Source organism: Salmo salar, chromosome 10, assembly GCF_965601325.2.
Source record: "Salmo salar chromosome 10, fSalSal1, whole genome shotgun sequence".
Taxonomy (NCBI): Eukaryota; Metazoa; Chordata; class Actinopteri; order Salmoniformes; family Salmonidae; genus Salmo; species Salmo salar.
This window is the reverse complement of record NC_138300.1, coordinates 121,086,264-121,106,006: the sequence shown is the minus strand read 5'-3', so window position 1 is coordinate 121,106,006 and position 19,743 is coordinate 121,086,264. Positions and strand designations below refer to the sequence as shown.

Sequence of the window (19,743 nt, the reverse complement as noted above, 5' to 3'; positions counted from 1 at the left end):
TCTATATACAAATGTAACAGCAGCCTGAGCGCGCCAGACTTGAAACAACGATACAGATGTAACCACGTGCCATTTAATGTTTTAATCTGACCAGCACTAGTGCTTGCGAGTCAAAATTCCATGTGCGTTCTACAGGTCACGTTTTCTCAAGGCACATAAATGTGCCACAGTACACTAGTTGGGAACCACAGCAGTATACAGTAGAATAGCCCATGCTTATTTGGAAGGCAGTGTGTTTGGTATGAATGGAATTCATCTACTGAGCACCTGTACTTTTCACTTTTTCGGTTTTTATTTATTTATTATTTATTGTGATAAAAATGTCAAATGTAAAGCAAGCAACCAATGTCAAAACACATTCAAACTACTTTTTGATTATAAAAGTTAATTTTCGCAATAATAATAATATTTGACTTAAGACTAATTTGGGGAATTTTAAACTGTCCAGAAAATATTTTCTATACTACAAAATCCATAAAACAGACCAGGAAGACGCAGCCCCTGCACTGCTCTAGTCTCGACAACATGAACTTCAACCTACAGTTGAACTCTCTATCCATGGTGTCGTTTGCAAACATACCTCCGGTTCATATTTTAAGCAGCGCAGGGAAGCTTTCTGATTTGTCAACGAGAGAGGCCGTTGAACGCTTGTATTTTATTTATGTAACATTCCTCTCTGCTATTGAAAATGATGTCTATAATCCCCCCAAAATACTCGTAGACTTTAACATATATCATACTAAATACATATATATATATTTTATCAATACTTAAACATTTGGTGTACAATTAACGGATTATAAATGGAATATCGTCATTAACGTTCCGCTCTATAGTCACCCCATGTGACATCGGAGGGATACCCAATGTTCGGCTGGGGAAGTAGTCCCGGTCAGTTGGGGGGTTATCTTCCGCCAGCGCTCAGCTGCTGGGCGCATTGGTCCCTGCAACGTTCAACCAGTAGGTGAGTCACTGCGTCCTCATCTGGAAATGGGCAACTTTACATTTAGCATTAGATGGACAATTCTTGCTAAATAATATTGACATAGCTGTCTTGAGTTAATTACATTGTTCTATCAGTTTTGGTTATAGAAAGGTTGTAATAGACTTAACTATTGAATGTTACTTTACTTCCATAACGTTTTGAATCAAATTGTTATGATTTCATATGGGGTATTTATATTTATATTTCAGTCTGAATAGGCTATTTGTGCACAATTAAAAGTAATGACAACTACTTATACCTGTAATCCACATTTTTTTACAGTAAAATAATTGGGTTTGTTTCATCCAAATGCATGTTCTCCATTGATGAAGTATAATTTAAATTGTGGGATACCTACATGACTGAAACGGAACAATACTAAGCAAAACAATTTGGTTATTAACATAATATAATTGTAAGTTGCTCTGGGTAAGAGTGTCTGCTAAATGACTCAAATGAAATACTAGATATCTATTTAATATGCACCGACACATCCTGTCATCCTCAATGTTCCTCCTCTACTATAGCAACAACAAAATAAAATATTCATCTATAGTTACTGTAAGTCAAAGAGCCTGGAACAATTTGCTTTCTTCTATTTTAATGACATTGTATTCCCGAAGCTTATCTTTTGATAGGGTGTGCTAATAAACCACTGTACTGTTCGGTTTCAGTAGAGCTGTAGGTGACATAACCCTACCACTCGGTGTGCATTACTAAACCACTATTAAGCTCCTGGAATCATAGCTCTATAATTCAATATCCCCATAGAGTTAAAAAATTAAATCCTATTGAATGGAACCCACTTGGATGTCGTTTAAAAAAAAAAATATTATCTCCAAACTTGTGAATAAATCGATGTCTCACTGAAAGTCTGCTCACGGCAGTGACTGTGTCACCCAGATAATGTAGCTCTTCTTATAGACAACAGTCTGCTAAGGTTTTATCTGCGAGGAAAGGGAGTAGGACTTTAACAGCTGATAGCTGGACTGCTGTCACGGTACAGATCAGGTTCTCTATGATATTAATGCCAACAATGTGTATAATGTTGCTCAGACTAATTAATTCATCATTTTGAGGTTGAAAAGAAGATCCCCCAACATTAAATTAATATGTGATATTTGAAAAAAAAAACTTTTTGACTACTCAAGTTTCCCACCAACTGTGAGAACCACCTCCTACAAAAAAAGTGGTCACTGGCCAGTTCCTCTTCAAGAGCCTATTCCCAGTTCCTCTTCAAGAGCCTATTCCCAGTTCCTCTTCAAGAGCCTATTCCCAGTTCCTCTTCAAGAGCCTATTCCCAGTTCCTCTTCAAGAGCCTATTCCCAGTTCCTCTTCAAGAGCCTATTCCCCTGGTCATTACGGGTGACTGTGGAATGTGGGGGCGTTATCTGGGTGTGCCTGTCCGCCTGTCCGCCTGTGTGTGTGTGTGTGCAGTCACGCAGTCACACATGCTCTCATTGTTGCGGTCCTAGTTTGGTGGTGCTGCTACAGTGTGTGTGTGGCCAGCTGAGTCCCTATCCCCTTCACGCTGTCAGGCTGAACTTCCAGAACCACTGTCAGTTGAGTTGGTGGGCCTCTAACGTTCTACTAAAACCCTCTATTACAATATTCACAATCAATATATCGGGTGACGCGGAGTTGAGGTAACTTTATGATAATTTAGAACCGAGAACTTCAGCTAGTGCATTTTCCATTGCTACAGTATGTCTCTAGCATTAATATGCAATGTCTGTTGGTAGGTAGCGTGGTAGTGCAAAGATCTAGTATCAAAGCCTGATTCAGTGGGATAGACTCAGAGCAGCTGTGTAAGCCAAGTGACACACACACACACACACAGTATAAATAGACTTGGCATGAAAAATGATATCAAGACCTCTCCAACCTCCAACTTTCAGGAGTATCTAGAGAGGCTTGGTTCAATATGTCAGAGGTGGTTGTAGAACATTAACCCAGTGTCAAAAGATCTCCTCAACACCTCGATCCTCTCTCTCTCTCTCTCCCTCCCCCTTTCCAGGATTTCTCAGACACCGATCCAATCATGTCTAAAGGAAAGGATATGGGCTCTGCCTTCATTCAGACGCAGCAGCTACACGCTGCTATGGCCGACACCTTCCTGGAGCACATGTGTCTTCTGGACATTGACTCCGAGCCAGCTGTGGCTCGCAACACCGGAATCATCTGCACCATCGGTACAGCTCAACAACGCCCCTCCTCATTAGTCAACAACGCCCCTCCTCATTAGTCAACAACGCCCCTCCTCATTAGTCAACAACGCCCCTCCTCATTAGTCAACAACGCCCCTCCTCATTAGTCAACAACGCCCCTGCTCATTAGTCAACAACGCCCCTGCTCATTAGTCAACAACGCCCCTGCTCATTAGTCAACAACGCCCCTGCTCATTAGTCAACAACGCCCCTGCTCACCTCACTGCCCAACCCTACCTCACCCCTCATGGCCTCTCACTCCCTCACCACTGAACACCCTCACTACACTACTCAACATCCTATACACATGTATTTTGTGTGAGGTGTGCCTACAGAAGGCCACAGAACCTTCACAGTAGGGGTATATCCCTCCAAAAACCTTCACAGTAGGGGTATATCCCTCCAAAACCTTCACAATATCCCTCTATAAGCTTTGCTTGTCATCTTGTCCACATGCAGGACCCGCCTCCCGATCAGTGAACATGGCCAAGGAGATGATCAAATCTGGGATGAACATTGCAAGAATGAACTTCTCTCACGGAACTCATGAGGTCAGTAGTAGGACTACACTAGTACTGAAGGCAAAGGACACTAGTACTGAAGGCAAAGGACACTAGTACTGAAGGCAAGGGAAAGGACACTAGTACTGAAGGCAACACAGCTGTTCTAGGATTTAGACTAGTGCTGAGTTCCAAACGGACCCCTAGCCCTTACTCCCTGGCAACTCATGTTTGTCTGAAAGGATAGGTGAAAGCAATATGGTGACATCCCTTTAGTGAGTCTGCAGCACCAGCCATCCTCATACTATAACCTTTAGTGAGTCTGCAGTACCAGCCATCCTCATACTATAACCTTTAGTGAGTCTGCAGTACCAGCCATCCTCATACTATAACCTTTAGTGAGTCTGCAGTACAAGCCATCCTCATACTATAACCTTTAGTGAGTCTGCAGTACCAGCCATCCTCATACTATAACCTTTAGTGAGTCTGCAGCACCAGCCATCCTCATACTATAACCTTTAGTGAGTCTGCAGTACCAGCCATCCTCATTGTGACATTATCACTGTACCGTTTAAATGTCAGTCTGTAAGCTGATCTGAATGCTCTTACGTGCACTTTAGTGGCTCCTCTTCCTCCTCCTCCTCCTCCTCCAGTCAGTCTGTCTGTCTTCTAGTGCCGCCAGATGGTAGCTAGAGTTCTGGGGTTCACACTACTGACCTCTCCCCTTTAAAAGTCATGGCTTTTTGACCTGTATTCACCCTGGCTGGGTCAGAGTGCACCCCCAAATCATACAGCAGTATTAGATATCGAAGCGATACGTTTGATATTTGAATTCATTGCCCTTCAAAGGTCAATAGTACTGTTAATTGCTTGTCAGAAGAAGACGTTCTACTCTGAAGTTCAGTACTGTATCTATGTATCGGCACTAGATGACGTTACATGTACATGTGTTTCAAAGCTATAATTAGGTCAGGATCTCCCAGTCCATTCTGCGATTACTTCCATGACTGGACATTTTGCCTCGGGCCAGAACTAGTGCACGCAATTCCATCGAACAAGTACTCAGCCTGCTTGATGATTAGTTGACTCGTTGAATCAGGTGAGCTAGTTCTAGGGCTAGAGATAAAACGTGAAGGAAGGTATGTCAAGGGCTAGCATCTTTACGAGCCTACAGCCATGTCACAGGGAAAGTGTGGTGGCACCATTTTAGTGTCTGTTTGGGAATGCTATTGGTGCATGAAAACAAGATAGACAGAGCACCTCCAATGGCAGGAATTTCTGACAGATGTCTTCGGACATCTGAACTTATGTTTGTTTACATGGCATCTGTCATGTGTTGAGGTCAGACATTGTCAGAAGGGCAAAGGAAACTGGACCTCTGCCTCTGGACAGGTGGTCGGAACAGATGTAAATAGCCACGTCTCTTAGTCTCAGGTTCTCGCAGAACGTGTTTAGAGGGACCAGGAGCTAACGCTAACCTACTTGGCTATGCTAAAATAGCTAAGACTTTGCTATTCTAAAATACCCCCAAAGATAAAACATTTAAAAAATCATTACATTTCAACCTGGCTAATTGTCCTATGTCTGTCTACTATAGAGCACTGTTAAGTGAGTGTCATTGAGTCTCTGAGTCTGCCTCCTTCCTATAGGCAGAAACTGTTTAGGGACCAGGAACTAGCTAACACTACTTAGTTATATTCTATGTGGCTATGCTACTTGGCTAACACTACTTGGTTATATGCTACATGTTTATATTCTACATGGCTAATCTACTTGGCTAACACTAATTATTTATCCTACTTGGCTAATCTACATGGTTATAAGCTATGTAGCTATGATACATGTTTATATTCTACATGGCTAATCTAATTAGTTATCCTTCTTGGCTAATCTACAAGATACATTTCTGTTTCGATGGATTTTTTTATTTATTATCTTCTATTCCATTCAGTACCATGCTGAGACCATCAAGAATGTCCGTGAAGCCACCGAGAGCTTCGGACCCGGCACCATCGAGTACAGACCAGTGGCCATCGCTCTGGACACCAAGGGACCCGAAATCAGGACTGGACTCATCAAGGGCGTGAGTAGTCATTTACCATGAAGTACTGTAAATCTTTACGAAAAGTCCAACTTCAGTTCAAGTGCATCATCACAATACACTTTACAAACAAATTAAAACCGAGACAAGCAGGTACATTTCTTGACTGTTGTAACATATGACCTTCTCGCTATCATGTAGGCCCACCTTTTGATTTGGTCAAAAGGAAGGCATTGGCCAAGCTACCAGCATGGTAACGGCAAGAAATACAACAACAAGCAATGATATCATAAAGCTGATATACATCAAGTACTGTAAAACACTACTGGCATCAGAATGTATGTATTGATCATGAGCCCTGTCCTTCCCCATAGACATATACAGTACATAATACTATAATCCCTGTCCTTCCCCGTAGACGTATACAGTACATAATAGTATAGTCCCTGTCCTTCTCCGTAGACATATACAGTACATAATACTATAGTAATAGTTGTGTAATCCTATGATTCTTCCCCTGTACAGAGTGGCGAAGCTGAGGTTGAGCTGAAGAAGGGAGCTCACATCAAGCTGACCCTGGACGACAAGTACAAGGACAACTGTGACGAGAAGCACCTGTGGCTGGACTACAAGAACATCACCAAGATCCTGAAGGTCGGAGGTCACGTCTACATCGACGACGGCCTCATGTCCCTGAAGGTCAAGGAAGTCGGTGAGTATCCTAGCAACATCCTACTGTAGCAACAGAAAAGTATTCTCACGACCTGGAAAGTTACAGGAAGTAGCTACACACTTAACCAAAGTAAAGTGTGTTTCCTTCTACTTTGCCTGTTGAAATGTGTTACTTTACTGTTGTTCCCAGCTGTGGCATTGTGATTGACACGCGTTATTGTCCCCAGGCGCCGACTTCCTGGACTGTGAGATTGAAAATGGTGGTACTCTGGGCTCTAAGAAGGGTGTGAACCTGCCCGGCGCTGCTGTGGACCTGCCCGCTGTCTCTGAGAAGGACATCCAGGATCTGCAGTTCGGTGTGGAACAGGGAGTGGACATGGTCTTCGCCTCCTTCATCCGTAAAGCAGCTGATGTACACGCCGTCAGGAAGGTGCTGGGAGAGAAGGGCAAAAACATCAAGATCATATCCAAACTGGAGAACCACGAGGGCGTCCGCAGGTGTGTGTGTGGGAGATACAGAGAGAGCGATTGAGAGAGGCCTCTGCTGACTACACGATTGCATTGTAGTGGCTATTTAGTCAATTTTCAGTACTTTCAAAAGTAAGAAATCTCCACTTGAAGGATCCTACTGTGTTGAGCATCAGTTTAGTCGCTTGGGAAATATAGATACCCAATACTGGATAATATTGACTTGTATAACTATCTGTCTATGTGTAGATTCGACGAGATCCTGGAAGCTAGCGATGGCATCATGGTTGCCCGCGGTGACCTGGGTATTGAGATCCCCACAGAGAAGGTGTTCATCGCCCAGAAGATGATGACCGGACGCTGCAACAGGATTGGCAAGCCCATCACCTGCGCCACACAGGTCCGACACGTTGCCCACAGACTAGACCCCCTTATCCATGACGACTAGACCCCCTTATCCATGACGACTAGACCCCCTTATCCATGACGACTAGACCCCCTTATCCATGACGACTAGACCCCCTTATCCATGACGACTAGACCCCCTTATCCATGACTACTAGACCCCCTTATCCATGACTACTAGACCTCCTTATACATGCTTCATTTCCATCCCTGTCTGCAAAGCACACCCCAAACAGGGTCTGATAACCTGTTAAGACTCAAATGTACTGAGTTCAATGGCAGATAATACCAGGGTTCCTAGTCCTAGGAGTATTTGAGGTTTAAGAGGAGCCCTCAAGCCTTTGACGAAACCTTAGAGGAAAGGGCAGAGATGTATGCTTATAGGCCACTGTCTATAAATGCATCGACGTAAATAATCTATCCTGTCGTTGATTGGTGCCTAATGATCTCTCCTCTCTCCTGATTGGTCCAGATGCTGGAGAGCATGATCAAGAAGCCCCGCCCTACTCGTGCTGAGGGTTCCGACGTCGCCAACGCCGTTCTGGACGGTAACGACTGCATCATGCTGAGTGGTGAGACCGCCAAGGGAGACTACCCACTGGAGGCTGTCCGCACACAGCACAAGGTGAGAGACTGAGAGCAGAGCGGCCCCCTATAGGTCTTGCCTTGGCTCCTCGCAACACAAGCACAACATCCACAATGTTTCCTGTAGCAGTTCCTAGAGTCACTGATTCAAAGTTCATGAGTGGTCAATGTGACCAGGTTTCCATCCAATTGGCGACCAGGTTTTCATGCAAGTATTACTTAAATCTGCATGAAAAAAATATGCACGTTTTCCCACCAGAGAGATGTTTCCATCAAATTGACTTGTTGCAAAGGCTGTGCTTGATGACGTAGTGCACATAACAACACATCATCCAGCTCATCACCGTGCACTTTCACCACCCTGTGAAGTTTAACATCATCTATTTAACCTGTAGCCCTAATAAACTGCTTTTCCGACAAGTCGTAATATATCAATATTTGTGCATAATTATTTTTACAGACACAAAAAAAAAACATCCCACCTTGGCTAGCATATTTTGTTTTGTAGACATTTATAAAGTTCACAAACAAAAAAAAAAGTTCTGTTTCCATCGGGCTTGTCATGTATTTTACTCACATAGAAAGTGCGGCTGGAAACCTGGCTATAGACAGAATCGTCCCAGCAAACAGCAACACAGGGTCAACGTTGAGACAACGTTGTGGTGTTGGTTGTGTGTTTGCTGGGACGCCTCAGGGGAATTAACATAAAGTAGCTGTAATATAACTGTGTTTTTGGTTTGTGATCTATGTACTAACGGCTTCTACACACTCACCATGCTACTGGCTTTGTGTGTTCCTACTTCTCTCTCTCCATCCCTCTGTTCTCTCTCTCTCTCTCTCTCCATCCCTCTGTTCTCTCTCTCTCTCCATCCCTCTGTTCTCTCTCTCTCTCCATCCCTCTGTTCTCTCTCTCTCTCCATCCCTCTGTTCTCTCTCTCTCTCCATCCCTCTGTTCTCTCTCTCTCTCCATCCCTCTGTTCTCTCTCTCTCTCCATCCCTCTGTTCTCTCTCTCTCTCCATCCCTCTGTTCTCTCTCTCTCTCCATCCCTCTGTTCTCTCTCTCTCTCCATCCCTCTGTTCTCTCTCTCTCTCTCTCCATATCCCTCTGTTCTGTCACTGCATCTGTTTTCTGCTTCATGTTGCATTGGATGGGGTCGTTGGGGTCATCAGATTTCTCAATCAGCATGTGTCTGAGGATCAGCATCACAACACGTCAGGTATGCAGACCTCAGTGATTCTATATTTACTAGAGGACTAGAAGAGACTACCTCTCTTTTATGTTCCCCTTGCCCCTTCAGAGAAACTAGTATGAATCTAGCTTTTAAATGTTGCTGTATGAATCTGTATTACTGTTGCTGTCTGAATCTGTATGACTGTATTACTGTTGCTGTATGACTATTACTGTTGCTGTATGAAACTGTATTACTGTTGCTGTATGACTGTTGCTGTATGAATCTGTACAACTGTATGACTGTTGCTGTCTGAATCTTGAAGTTGTTCATTCTCAGGACTTTACATTAGTGGTGTACCAAACCAACTAGCTTAGGAAAAGGCAGAGGCATGAACAATGAGTCATTCTGGTCTAAATCTGTACCGACCTTCATTGCATGCTTTCTATTCATTACTGTAGTTGAATGGCAGGAATCTGACACCTGTCTGTCTCTGTCTCTGTCTCTCCCTCTTTCTCTATTTCCCCCCCCCCCCCCCCCCCCCCCCCAGATTGCTCGTGAGGCAGAGGCCGCCATGTACCACAGGCAGATGTTTGAGGAAATCCGTCGTACCTCCCACCTGACCCGTGACCCCACTGAGTCCGTTGCCATTGGCGCCGTCGAGGCTTCCTTCAAGTGCTGTGCCAGTGCCATCATCGTGCTCACCAAGACTGGCAGGTACGAACCAGAGAGTCACACAGCAAACCTCTGTACTTCTCAAACTTGCTTCTGAGGGGAAGGACAGACGTGTACATGATGTTTTTGACACCTTCTCTAAGCCCAGTCAAATACCCTGTTCACACTACTGAGCTGAGCCGAGCCGCGCTAGTCTGGTTACGCATTCACCACAGGTGCTGGAGATTTTAGTTGATTTAATCTGAGAACGCAGGTGAGGGAACATGTTCCGTTCTGTTCACAAGAACCACGAGCTACTGCAACACCGTCCTTAACCAGAACTTTCCCATAATGCCGCCCTCTCACCCCAGCCCTGTAGCAGAGACCCAGAACTCTCCCAGCCCTGTAGCAGAGACCCAGAACTCTCCCAGCCCTGTAGCAGAGACCCAGAACTCTCCCAGCCCTGTAGCAGAGACCCAGAACTCTCCCAGCCCTGTAGCAGAGACCCAGAACTCTCCCAGCCCTGTAGCAGAGACCCAGAACTCTCCCAGCCCTGTAGCAGAGACCCAGAACTCTCCCAGCCCTGTAGCAGAGACCCAGAACTCTCCCAGCCCTGTAGCAGAGACCCAGAACTCTCCCAGCCCTGTAGCAGAGACCCAGAACTCTCCCAGCCCTGTAGCACCTTTAGCGCCTATCTATGAAGGCTTCTTCTTCCTGGGGGTGACTTTGGTTAAGAGCCCCTACTCTCGCTCTAAAAGTGAACACGCATCGCTTTGAAACATAAAGAACATATATTTCATATCAGCAAGAAAGCAAAAGGTTAAATTACTACACACTTTTATAGGGATCCAGACGGACGACAGATAATTAGCTTTCTAGCATGTTCCCGAAAACCCGTGTGTAACGGAAGAAGTTCGCCAGAAACGTGTTGTCAGTGAAAAATACTGTCGTCTGCAACTTATAAAGCCGGTTAAAACTGTGTACAGTAAGTGTATATTTAGCATTTGTTAAATTATTATTTTGATGTGATATGAAAGTAAAGGGATTTATCTTTCTAGAACAGTATCGCAATTGAGAATCGATTCACATTTAGGTGGAGTTTTTGACTGCCAGAGCCAGTTTACCTCAGAAAATAGCATAAGGTCGCTGTACCTTAATGAGTAACAGTAGAACTAAGAGTACATTCTCCTTAGGCTAGTGTGTCACCAGATTACTCCCATCATTCCCTCTGACCTCAGCCCTATAGCAGAGACCCATGACTTGTTCCCAACCTTTACAGTCCTGAACCCTGACATTTAGGAAGTTAAATATAACTCGCCTCTCCTCTCTCCTGTCCCTCACTCCACTCCCTTTCCAACACTCCTCTCTCCTCTCCTCTCCCTCACTCCACTCCTGTCCCCTCCTCTCCTGTCCCTCACTCAAATCAAATCAAATTTATTTATATAGCCCTTCGTACATCAGCTGATATCTCAAAGTGCTGTACAGAAACCCAGCCTAAAACCCCAAACAGCAAGCAATGCATGTGAAAGAAGCACTGTGGCTAGGAAAAACTCCCTAGAAAGGCAGGAACCTAGGAAGAAACCTAGAGAGGAACCAGGCTATGAGGGGTGGCCAGTCCTCTTCTGGCTGTGCAGGGTGGATATTATAACAGAACATGGTCAAGATGTTAAAATGTTCATAAATGACCAGCATGGTCAAATAATAATAATCATAGTAGTTGTCGAGGGTGCAACAAGCACGTCCGGTGAACAGGTCAGGGTTCCATAGCCGCAGGCAGAACAGTTGAAACTGGAGCAGCAGCACGGCCAGGTGGACTGGGGACAGCAAGGATTCATCATACCAGGTAGTCCTGAGGCATGGTCCTAGGGCTCAGGTCCTCCGAGAGAAAGACAGAAAGAGGGAATTAGAGAGAGCATATTTAAATTCACACCGGATAAGACAAGAGAAATACTCCAGATGTAACAGACTGACCCTAGCCCCCCGACACATAAACTACTGCAGCATAAATACTGGAGGCTGAGACAGGAGGGGTCAGAAGACACTGTGGCCCTGTCCGATGATACCCCCGGACAGGGCCAAACAGGCAGGATATAACCCCACCCACTTTGCCAAAGCACAGCCCCCACACCACTAGAGGGATATCTTCAACCACCAACTTACCATCCTGAGACAAGGCCGAGTATAGCCCACAACGATCTCCGCCATGGCACAACCCAAGGGGGGGCGCCAACCCAGACAGGAAGACCACGTCAGTGACTCAACCCACTCAAGTGACGCACCCCTCCCATGGACGGCATGGAAGAACACCAGTAAGCCAGTGACTCAGCCCCTGTAAAAGGGTTAGAGGCAGAGAATCCCAGTGGAAAGAGGGGAACCGGCAAGGCAGAGACAGCAAGGGCGGTTCGTTGCTCCAGCCTTTCCGTTCACCTTCACACTCCTGGGCCAGACTATACTTAATCATAGGACCTACTGAAGAGATAAGTCTTCAGTAAAGACTTAAAGGTTGAGACTGAGTCTGCGTCTCTCACATTGGTAGGCAGACCATTCCATAAAAATGGAGCTCTATAGGAGAAAGCCCTACCTCCAGCCGTTTGCTTAGAAATTCTAGGGACAATTAGGAGTCCTGCGTCTTGTGACCGTAGCGTACATGTAGGTATGTACGGCAGGACCAAATCGGAAAGATAGGTAGGAGCAAGCCCATGTAATGCTTTGTAGGTTAGCAGTAAAACCTTGAAATCAGCCCTTGCCTTAACAGGAAGCCAGTGTAGGGAGGCTAGCACTGGAGTAATATGATCAAATTTTTTGGTTCTAGTCAGGATTCTAGCAGCCGTATTTAGCACTAACTGAAGGTTGTGTAGTGCTTTATCCGGGTAGCCGGAAAGTAGAGCATTGCAGTAGTCCAGCCTAGAAGTAACAAAAGCATGGATTAATTTTTCTGCGTCATTTTTGGACAGAAAGTTTCAGATTTTTGCAATGTTACGTAGATGGAAAAAAGCTGTCCTTGAAACAGTCTTGATATGTTCTTAAAAAGAGAGATCAGGGTCCAGAGTAACGCCGAGGTCCTTCACAGTTTTCCACTTCCCTTCTCCTCTCCTGTCCCTCACTCCTCTCCCCTTCTCCTCTCCTGTCCCTCACTCCACTTCTCCCCTCCTCTCCCTGACTCCTTTCCTACTCCATTCAAAGTTCAGAGTCACCCTGCGCCACTATACAGTATTGACCAGAGGAGGCTGGTGGTAGGATATATAGGAGGATGGGCTCATTGTAATGGCCGATGTGTGTTCCATTTATTCCATCCCAGCCATTACAATGAACCTGTCCTCCTATAGCTGTTCCCACCAGCCTCCTCTGGTATGGACACACTGTACAGTAGTCAGCTGTGTACTAAACATTTTGATAGAATACTGTCAACCTACAGTACTGCTGTCCGGAGTTTGGATCTAGGATTGGTACAATTATTACAATAGATATAGTATACTTGTTACATTAGATATAGTATAATTATTATAATCTTCAGTCTTCCACTTATATGTATGTATTCTAATGTGCAACAAAATAATTACGTTTTTAAATTTACCATGAAGCAGTTTCACATGGCAATATATGTTTTCAATCCACACCCTAACCTGCTGTTCCTTCCTGTGTCTGGTTCCACACCCTAACCTGCTGTTCCTTCCTGTGTCTGGTTCCACACCCTAACCTGGTGTTCCTTCCTGTGTCTGGTTCCACACCCTAACCTGCTGTTCCTTCCTGTGTCTGGTTCCACACCCTAACCTGCTGTTCCTTCCTGTGTCTGGTTCCACACCCTAACCTGGTGTTCCTTCCTGTGTCTGGTTCCACACCCTAACCTGCTGTTCCTTCCTGTGTCTGGTTCCACACCCTAACCTGCTGTTCCTTCCTGTGTCTGGTTCCACACCCTAACCTGGTGTTCCTTCCTGTGTCTGGTTCCACACCCTAACCTGGTGTTCCTTCCTGTGTCTGGTTCCACACCCTAACCTGGTGTTCCTTCCTGTGTCTGGTTCCACACCCTAACCTGCTGTTCCTTCCTGTGTCTGGTTCCACACCCTAACCTGCTGTTCCTTCCTGTGTCTGGTTCCACACCCTAACCTGGTGTTCCTTCCTGTGTCTGGTTCCACACCCTAACCTGCTGTTCCTTCCTGTGTCTGGTTCCACACCCTAACCTGCTGTTCCTTCCTGTGTCTGGTTCCACACCCTAACCTGCTGTTCCTTCCTGTGTCTGGTTCCACACCCTAACCTGCTGTTCCTTCCTGTGTCTGGTTCCACACCCTAACCTGCTGTTCCTTCCTGTGTCTGGTTCCACACCCTAACCTGGTGTTCCTTCCTGTGTCTGGTTCCACACCCTAACCTGGTGTTCCTTCCTGTGTCTGGTTCCACACCCTAACCTGCTGTTCCTTCCTGTGTCTGGTTCCACACCCTAACCTGGTGTTCCTTCCTGTGTCTGGTTCCACACCCTAACCTGGTGTTCCTTCCTGTGTCTGGTTCCACACCCTAACCTGGTGTTCCTTCCTGTGTCTGGTTCCACACCCTAACCTGCTGTTCCTTCCTGTGTCTGGTTCCACACCCTAACCTGGTGTTCCTTCCTGTGTCTGGTTCCACACCCTAACCTGGTGTTCCTTCCTGTGTCTGGTTCCACACCCTAACCTGCTGTTCCTTCCTGTGTCTGGTTCCACACCCTAACCTGCTGTTCCTTCCTGTGTCTGGTTCCACACCCTAACCTGGTGTTCCTTCCTGTGTCTGGTTCCACACCCTAACCTGCTGTTCCTTCCTGTGTCTGGTTCCACACCCTAACCTGGTGTTCCTTCCTGTGTCTGGTTCCACACCCTAACCTGGTGTTCCTTCCTGTGTCTGGTTCCACACCCTAACCTGGTGTTCCTTCCTGTGTCTGGTTCCACACCCTAACCTGCTGTTCCTTCCTGTGTCTGGTTCCACACCCTAACCTGCTGTTCCTTCCTGTGTCTGGTTCCACACCCTAACCTGCTGTTACTTCCTGTGTCTGGTTCCACACCCTAACCTGCTGTTCCTTCCTGTGTCTGGTTCCACACCCTAACCTGGTGTTCCTTCCTGTGTCTGGTTCCACACCCTAACCTGGTGTTCCTTCCTGTGTCTGGTTCCACACCCTAACCTGGTGTTCCTTCCTGTGTCTGGTTCCACACCCTAACCTGCTGTTCCTTCCTGTGTCTGGTTCCACACCCTAACCTGGTGTTCCTTCCTGTGTCTGGTTCCACACCCTAACCTGCTGTTCCTTCCTGTGTCTGGTTCCACACCCTAACCTGGTGTTCCTTCCTGTGTCTGGTTCCACACCCTAACCTGCTGTTCCTTCCTGTGTCTGGTTCCACACCCTAACCTGGTGTTCCTTCCTGTGTCTGGTTCCACACCCTAACCTGGTGTTCCTTCCTGTGTCTGGTTCCACACCCTAACCTGCTGTTCCTTCCTGTGTCTGGTTCCACACCCTAACCTGCTGTTACTTCCTGTGTCTGGTTCCACACCCTAACCTGGTGTTCCTTCCTGTGTCTGGTTCCACACCCTAACCTGGTGTTCCTTCCTGTGTCTGGTTCCACACCCTAACCTGCTGTTACTTCCTGTGTCTGGTTCCACACCCTAACCTGGTGTTCCTTCCTGTGTCTGGTTCCACACCCTAACCTGGTGTTCCTTCCTGTGTCTGGTTCCACACCCTAACCTGCTGTTACTTCCTGTGTCTGGTTCCACACCCTAACCTGGTGTTCCTTCCTGTGTCTGGTTCCACACCCTAACCTGGCTGTTCCTTCCTGTGTCTGGTTCCACACCCTAACCTGGCTGTTCCTTCCTGTGTCTGGTTCCACACCCTAACCTGCTGTTCCTTCCTGTGTCTGGTTCCACACCCTAACCTGGTGTTCCTTCCTGTGTCTGGTTCCACACCCTAACCTGGTGTTCCTTCCTGTGTCTGGTTCCACACCCTAACCTGGTGTTCCTTCCTGTGTCTGGTTCCACACCCTAACCTGCTGTTCCTTCCTGTGTCTGGTTCCACACCCTAACCTGGTGTTCCTTCCTGTGTCTGGTTCCACACCCTAACCTGCTGTTCCTTCCTGTGTCTGGTTCCACACCCTAACCTGCTGTTCCTTCCTGTGTCTGGTTCCACACCCTAACCTGGTGTTCCTTCCTGTGTCTGGTTCCACACCCTAACCTGGTGTTCCTTCCTGTGTCTGGTTCCACACCCTAACCTGCTGTTCCTTCCTGTGTCTGGTTCCACACCCTAACCTGCTGTTCCTTCCTGTGTCTGGTTCCACACCCTAACCTGGTGTTCCTTCCTGTGTCTGGTTCCACACCCTAACCTGCTGTTCCTTCCTGTGTCTGGTTCCACACCCTAACCTGGTGTTCCTTCCTGTGTCTGGTTCCACACCCTAACCTGGTGTTCCTTCCTGTGTCTGGTTCCACACCCTAACCTGGTGTTCCTTCCTGTGTCTGGTTCCACACCCTAACCTGGTGTTCCTTCCTGTGTCTGGTTCCACACCCTAACCTGGTGTTCCTTCCTGTGTCTGGTTCCACACCCTAACCTGGTGTTCCTTCCTGTGTCTGGTTCCACACCCTAACCTGCTGTTCCTTCCTGTGTCTGGTTCCACACCCTAACCTGGTGTTCCTTCCTGTGTCTGGTTCCACACCCTAACCTGCTGTTCCTTCCTGTGTCTGGTTCCACACCCTAACCTGCTGTTCCTTCCTGTGTCTGGTTCCACACCCTAACCTGGTGTTCCTTCCTGTGTCTGGTTCTAGGTCCGCCCATCTGCTGTCCAGGTACAGGCCCCGTGCCCCCATCATCGCTGTGACCCGCTGTGGCCAGACCGCCCGTCAGGCCCATCTGTACCGCGGTATCTACCCCGTGCTGTACACCAAGCCTGCCAACGATGTCTGGGCCGAGGATGTCGACCTCCGCGTCAACTTCGCCTTGGAGATGGGTGAGTAATGACGTCGCGTTAAATTCCAACGTTTAAGTAGTAATGCTGAACTTTATTTGTAGAACACATTTCATACAGAAAGACCAAATTCAAGTATAAGATTTCTCTCTCTGTAACCGTATGATTATCGCTCTATTTCTATGGTTGAAGAGATCTTTGTAGCGCTGGAGCCCCACCAAAGACCAGCCATTAACCCCCCCCCCCCCGTCTCCCCTCCAGGTAAACACCGTCACTTCTTCAAGTCTGGAGATGTCATCATTGTTGTGACCGGATGGCGTCCAGGCCCTGGTTACACCAACACCATGCGTGTTGTGCTTGTTCCTTGAACAAACTCCAAAGGACATTACTCCTTCCCCTTCACCCCTCTCCTTCACCCCTCTCCTGTTCCTATAACCCACCCCACCCACCACCAGAAGACATCTATTTGTCCTCTACGATTCTCTAGACTCCACCTGTAACCAAGACAACAAGGTAAAGAACGGACCGGAACAGCAACACCAGGCCACTTCATCAAAGGACTTTTTGGGTGGTGCCATTCATACACAGACAGTCACTTAACAACACTCCTTAATTCCTATGTTGTTATTATTATTATTATTATTATTACATAGGTGTTTCACCTACTATGTCCAAGTCATCCTTCAACAGGTTACACACCCTACTGAAAACACACACACCTGTCCTGACTGAGTTTTCACGGTGAACAATATCAAGTGTATGTTATTTTTCTAAATGTACATTGTACTGTAGTCACACATCTGCGTGTCAGAGCCACTTGTTGCTTTGTGGTCCAGAACGTTGACGTGGATTATGACTATAACGAGGATCCTGCTCTCTGTGGGGTCTCCTCCTCACCTGGTAGACAGGTAAGACTCCACTGACGTGTTAAAGGTAACATCATGTTGTTGCTGAGGGCTATGGGGATCTGGGTTTCCATCCATCCATCCATTAAAAAGATGAACACCTGATTCTCTCTGTTGTTGTTTCTCCCCCCACCCCTCTATTAAATATACTTTTGTTGACCTTAGATGTTGGTGTGGTGACTGTATGGTTCATTATAATAACATTTCTTATGCCAATGTCGAAACCACCCAACATTTATCCTTTTTTGCAACACTAAAGATGGGCAATGAAAATTAATGATGCGAGTTATGAGGAATTATGAAGTAACTTTAGAACCCATTATCTGACGGTATTATGGTTATTTCAGCAGCATGATATAATCTGAACGTAAGAGATGACATAAACTTAGTGGTCTCGGTTGAAAGTGTTCCTAATTCTGGAGTAAAACTCCAAAGTGTGTCTGAGCTTTCTCATTGGAAACATGTCTGGGGTGCGTTCAGTTCCATTCAATGTTTGCTACATTTCGTGACGGTTTGTATTGAACAACAAACGTTTCCCAGAAAACAAAAACTTGAGAAACGGGAAACACGCTGGTAAAACCTGACAAAAAAGACGAACTGGCAACAGACATATAGAAACCCACTGTTCCTAGGCTGTCATTGAAAATGAGAATTTGTTCTTATCTGACTTGCCTAGTTAAATAAAGGTAAAATAAAAAAATACTCCACCTGTAACCAAGACAACAACGTAAAAGGAACTAAACAGCAACACCAGGCCACTTCTTCAAAGGACTTTTGGGTGGTGCCATTCATACACACACACAGTCACTTTCCAGGTGGTGGGGTTGGCAGAGACGTGGCAACGAAGAGTCGTCTCCAGGTCCTGATTGGCTAGCTCCGACTGGCCGTTAGATTGGGGCGGAAACCCGGAGGACAGGCTGGCCGATGACCCAATGAGGGTGCAGAACGCCTTCCAGAATCGGGATGAGAACTGGGCACCACGATCGGAGACCATGTCGACCGGAAGTCCATGGATCCGGAAGACATGCTGCACCATGGGCTGAGCCCTCTCCTTGGCTGAGGGTAGGGGGAATGGGGCAATAGAAACGAGCGCAGAGAGGGGGGGAAACCAGGGTACTGTAACCCCGGAGGAAGCGGTGATAGAAACGAGCAAATCCCACGGTGTAGCTGCAGAGCTATACAAGCGAGAGAGGCCATCAGGCTTCACATTATTGGACCAAGGGTGGTGGGAGATGGTACAGTTGAGGCGCTTGGTGGTGAGGAGATATTCCAGATTCTTACGGTCGGTCCACACTAAGAATGGATGTTCCGCCCCTTCTAGCTAGTGTCTCCAATCTTCCAGCCGCATCTTGAACCGCAAGAAGTTCCCGATTTCCCACGTCGTAGTTCCTCTCAGCGGGATTAAGACGATGGGCAGGAAAGCGCAGGGATGCAGCTTTTAGTCCTGGGCAGAACGCTGGGACAGGACGGCCCCCACTCCAACGTCTGAGACGCCGATCTCCACCGCAAACTGATGGGACGGGTCCGGATGGATTCAGGTGGCGGCTGTAGTGAATCGAAGCTTGAGATCTGAAAATGCAAGGTCAGCAGCTGGGGACCAGAACCTTGGGTGAGGTGAGTGCAGAGAGGGGGGGAAACCAGGGTACTGTAACCCCGGAGGAAGCGGTGATAGAAACGAGCAAATCCCAGGAAACGTTGAAGCTGCACTCGATGTGGGTTAGGGCCAATCCACCACCGCTCTCACCTTGTTAGGATCCATCTGAATGTTCCCTGCAGCGATGACGTATCCCAGAAAATAGATAGTGGAGCGATGGAACTCACATTTCTCAGCTTTAACAAACACAAAAAGAACATGAATATATGGCATATAACTGCATGTACCCAACCACCGTGGAAAGTATACCAGGTAATTCAGCCATGTGTAGTCGTGGTCACGCCCTGGACCAGAACGAAGTCACGTGGTACAAAATGTAGCGCAAGCATAAGTTAATATTGTACTCAATATTGCTTGAATAAATGTCAAATCTTTTACTTCCTGTCTTTCATATGCATTTACAACAATCTAACATCTTCCAGAGAAGTCTCACACCATCTAGTGTTTTTTTGTAAAAGTACCAGAGCGGAGTTCAGACCATCTAGTTGAAGCCATTTAGGTTATCCATCATAGCCACAGAGAAAAATACCATTAGCAAGTGTGTATATTAGCGTGACACGGATACATGACCTTGATAATCATACGGTATGTACTAA

General features: G+C 46.6%; 1 protein-coding gene across 1 annotated transcript; it reads left to right on the top strand.

The window, feature by feature from the left end:
* Window positions 1-946: 946 nt before the first annotated feature.
* pk (pyruvate kinase) lies at window positions 947-17,596 on the top strand. The gene is given in 11 exon segments (NM_001141703.1): window positions 947-964; window positions 3,003-3,177; window positions 3,652-3,743; window positions 5,644-5,775; window positions 6,259-6,445; window positions 6,633-6,903; window positions 7,123-7,273; window positions 7,751-7,903; window positions 9,583-9,749; window positions 16,449-16,630; window positions 16,850-17,596. Coding segments are annotated over 10 exon segments (1,593 nt in total). The 5' UTR covers window positions 947-964; window positions 3,003-3,026; the 3' UTR covers window positions 16,957-17,596.
* Window positions 17,597-19,743: the final 2,147 nt, after the last annotated feature.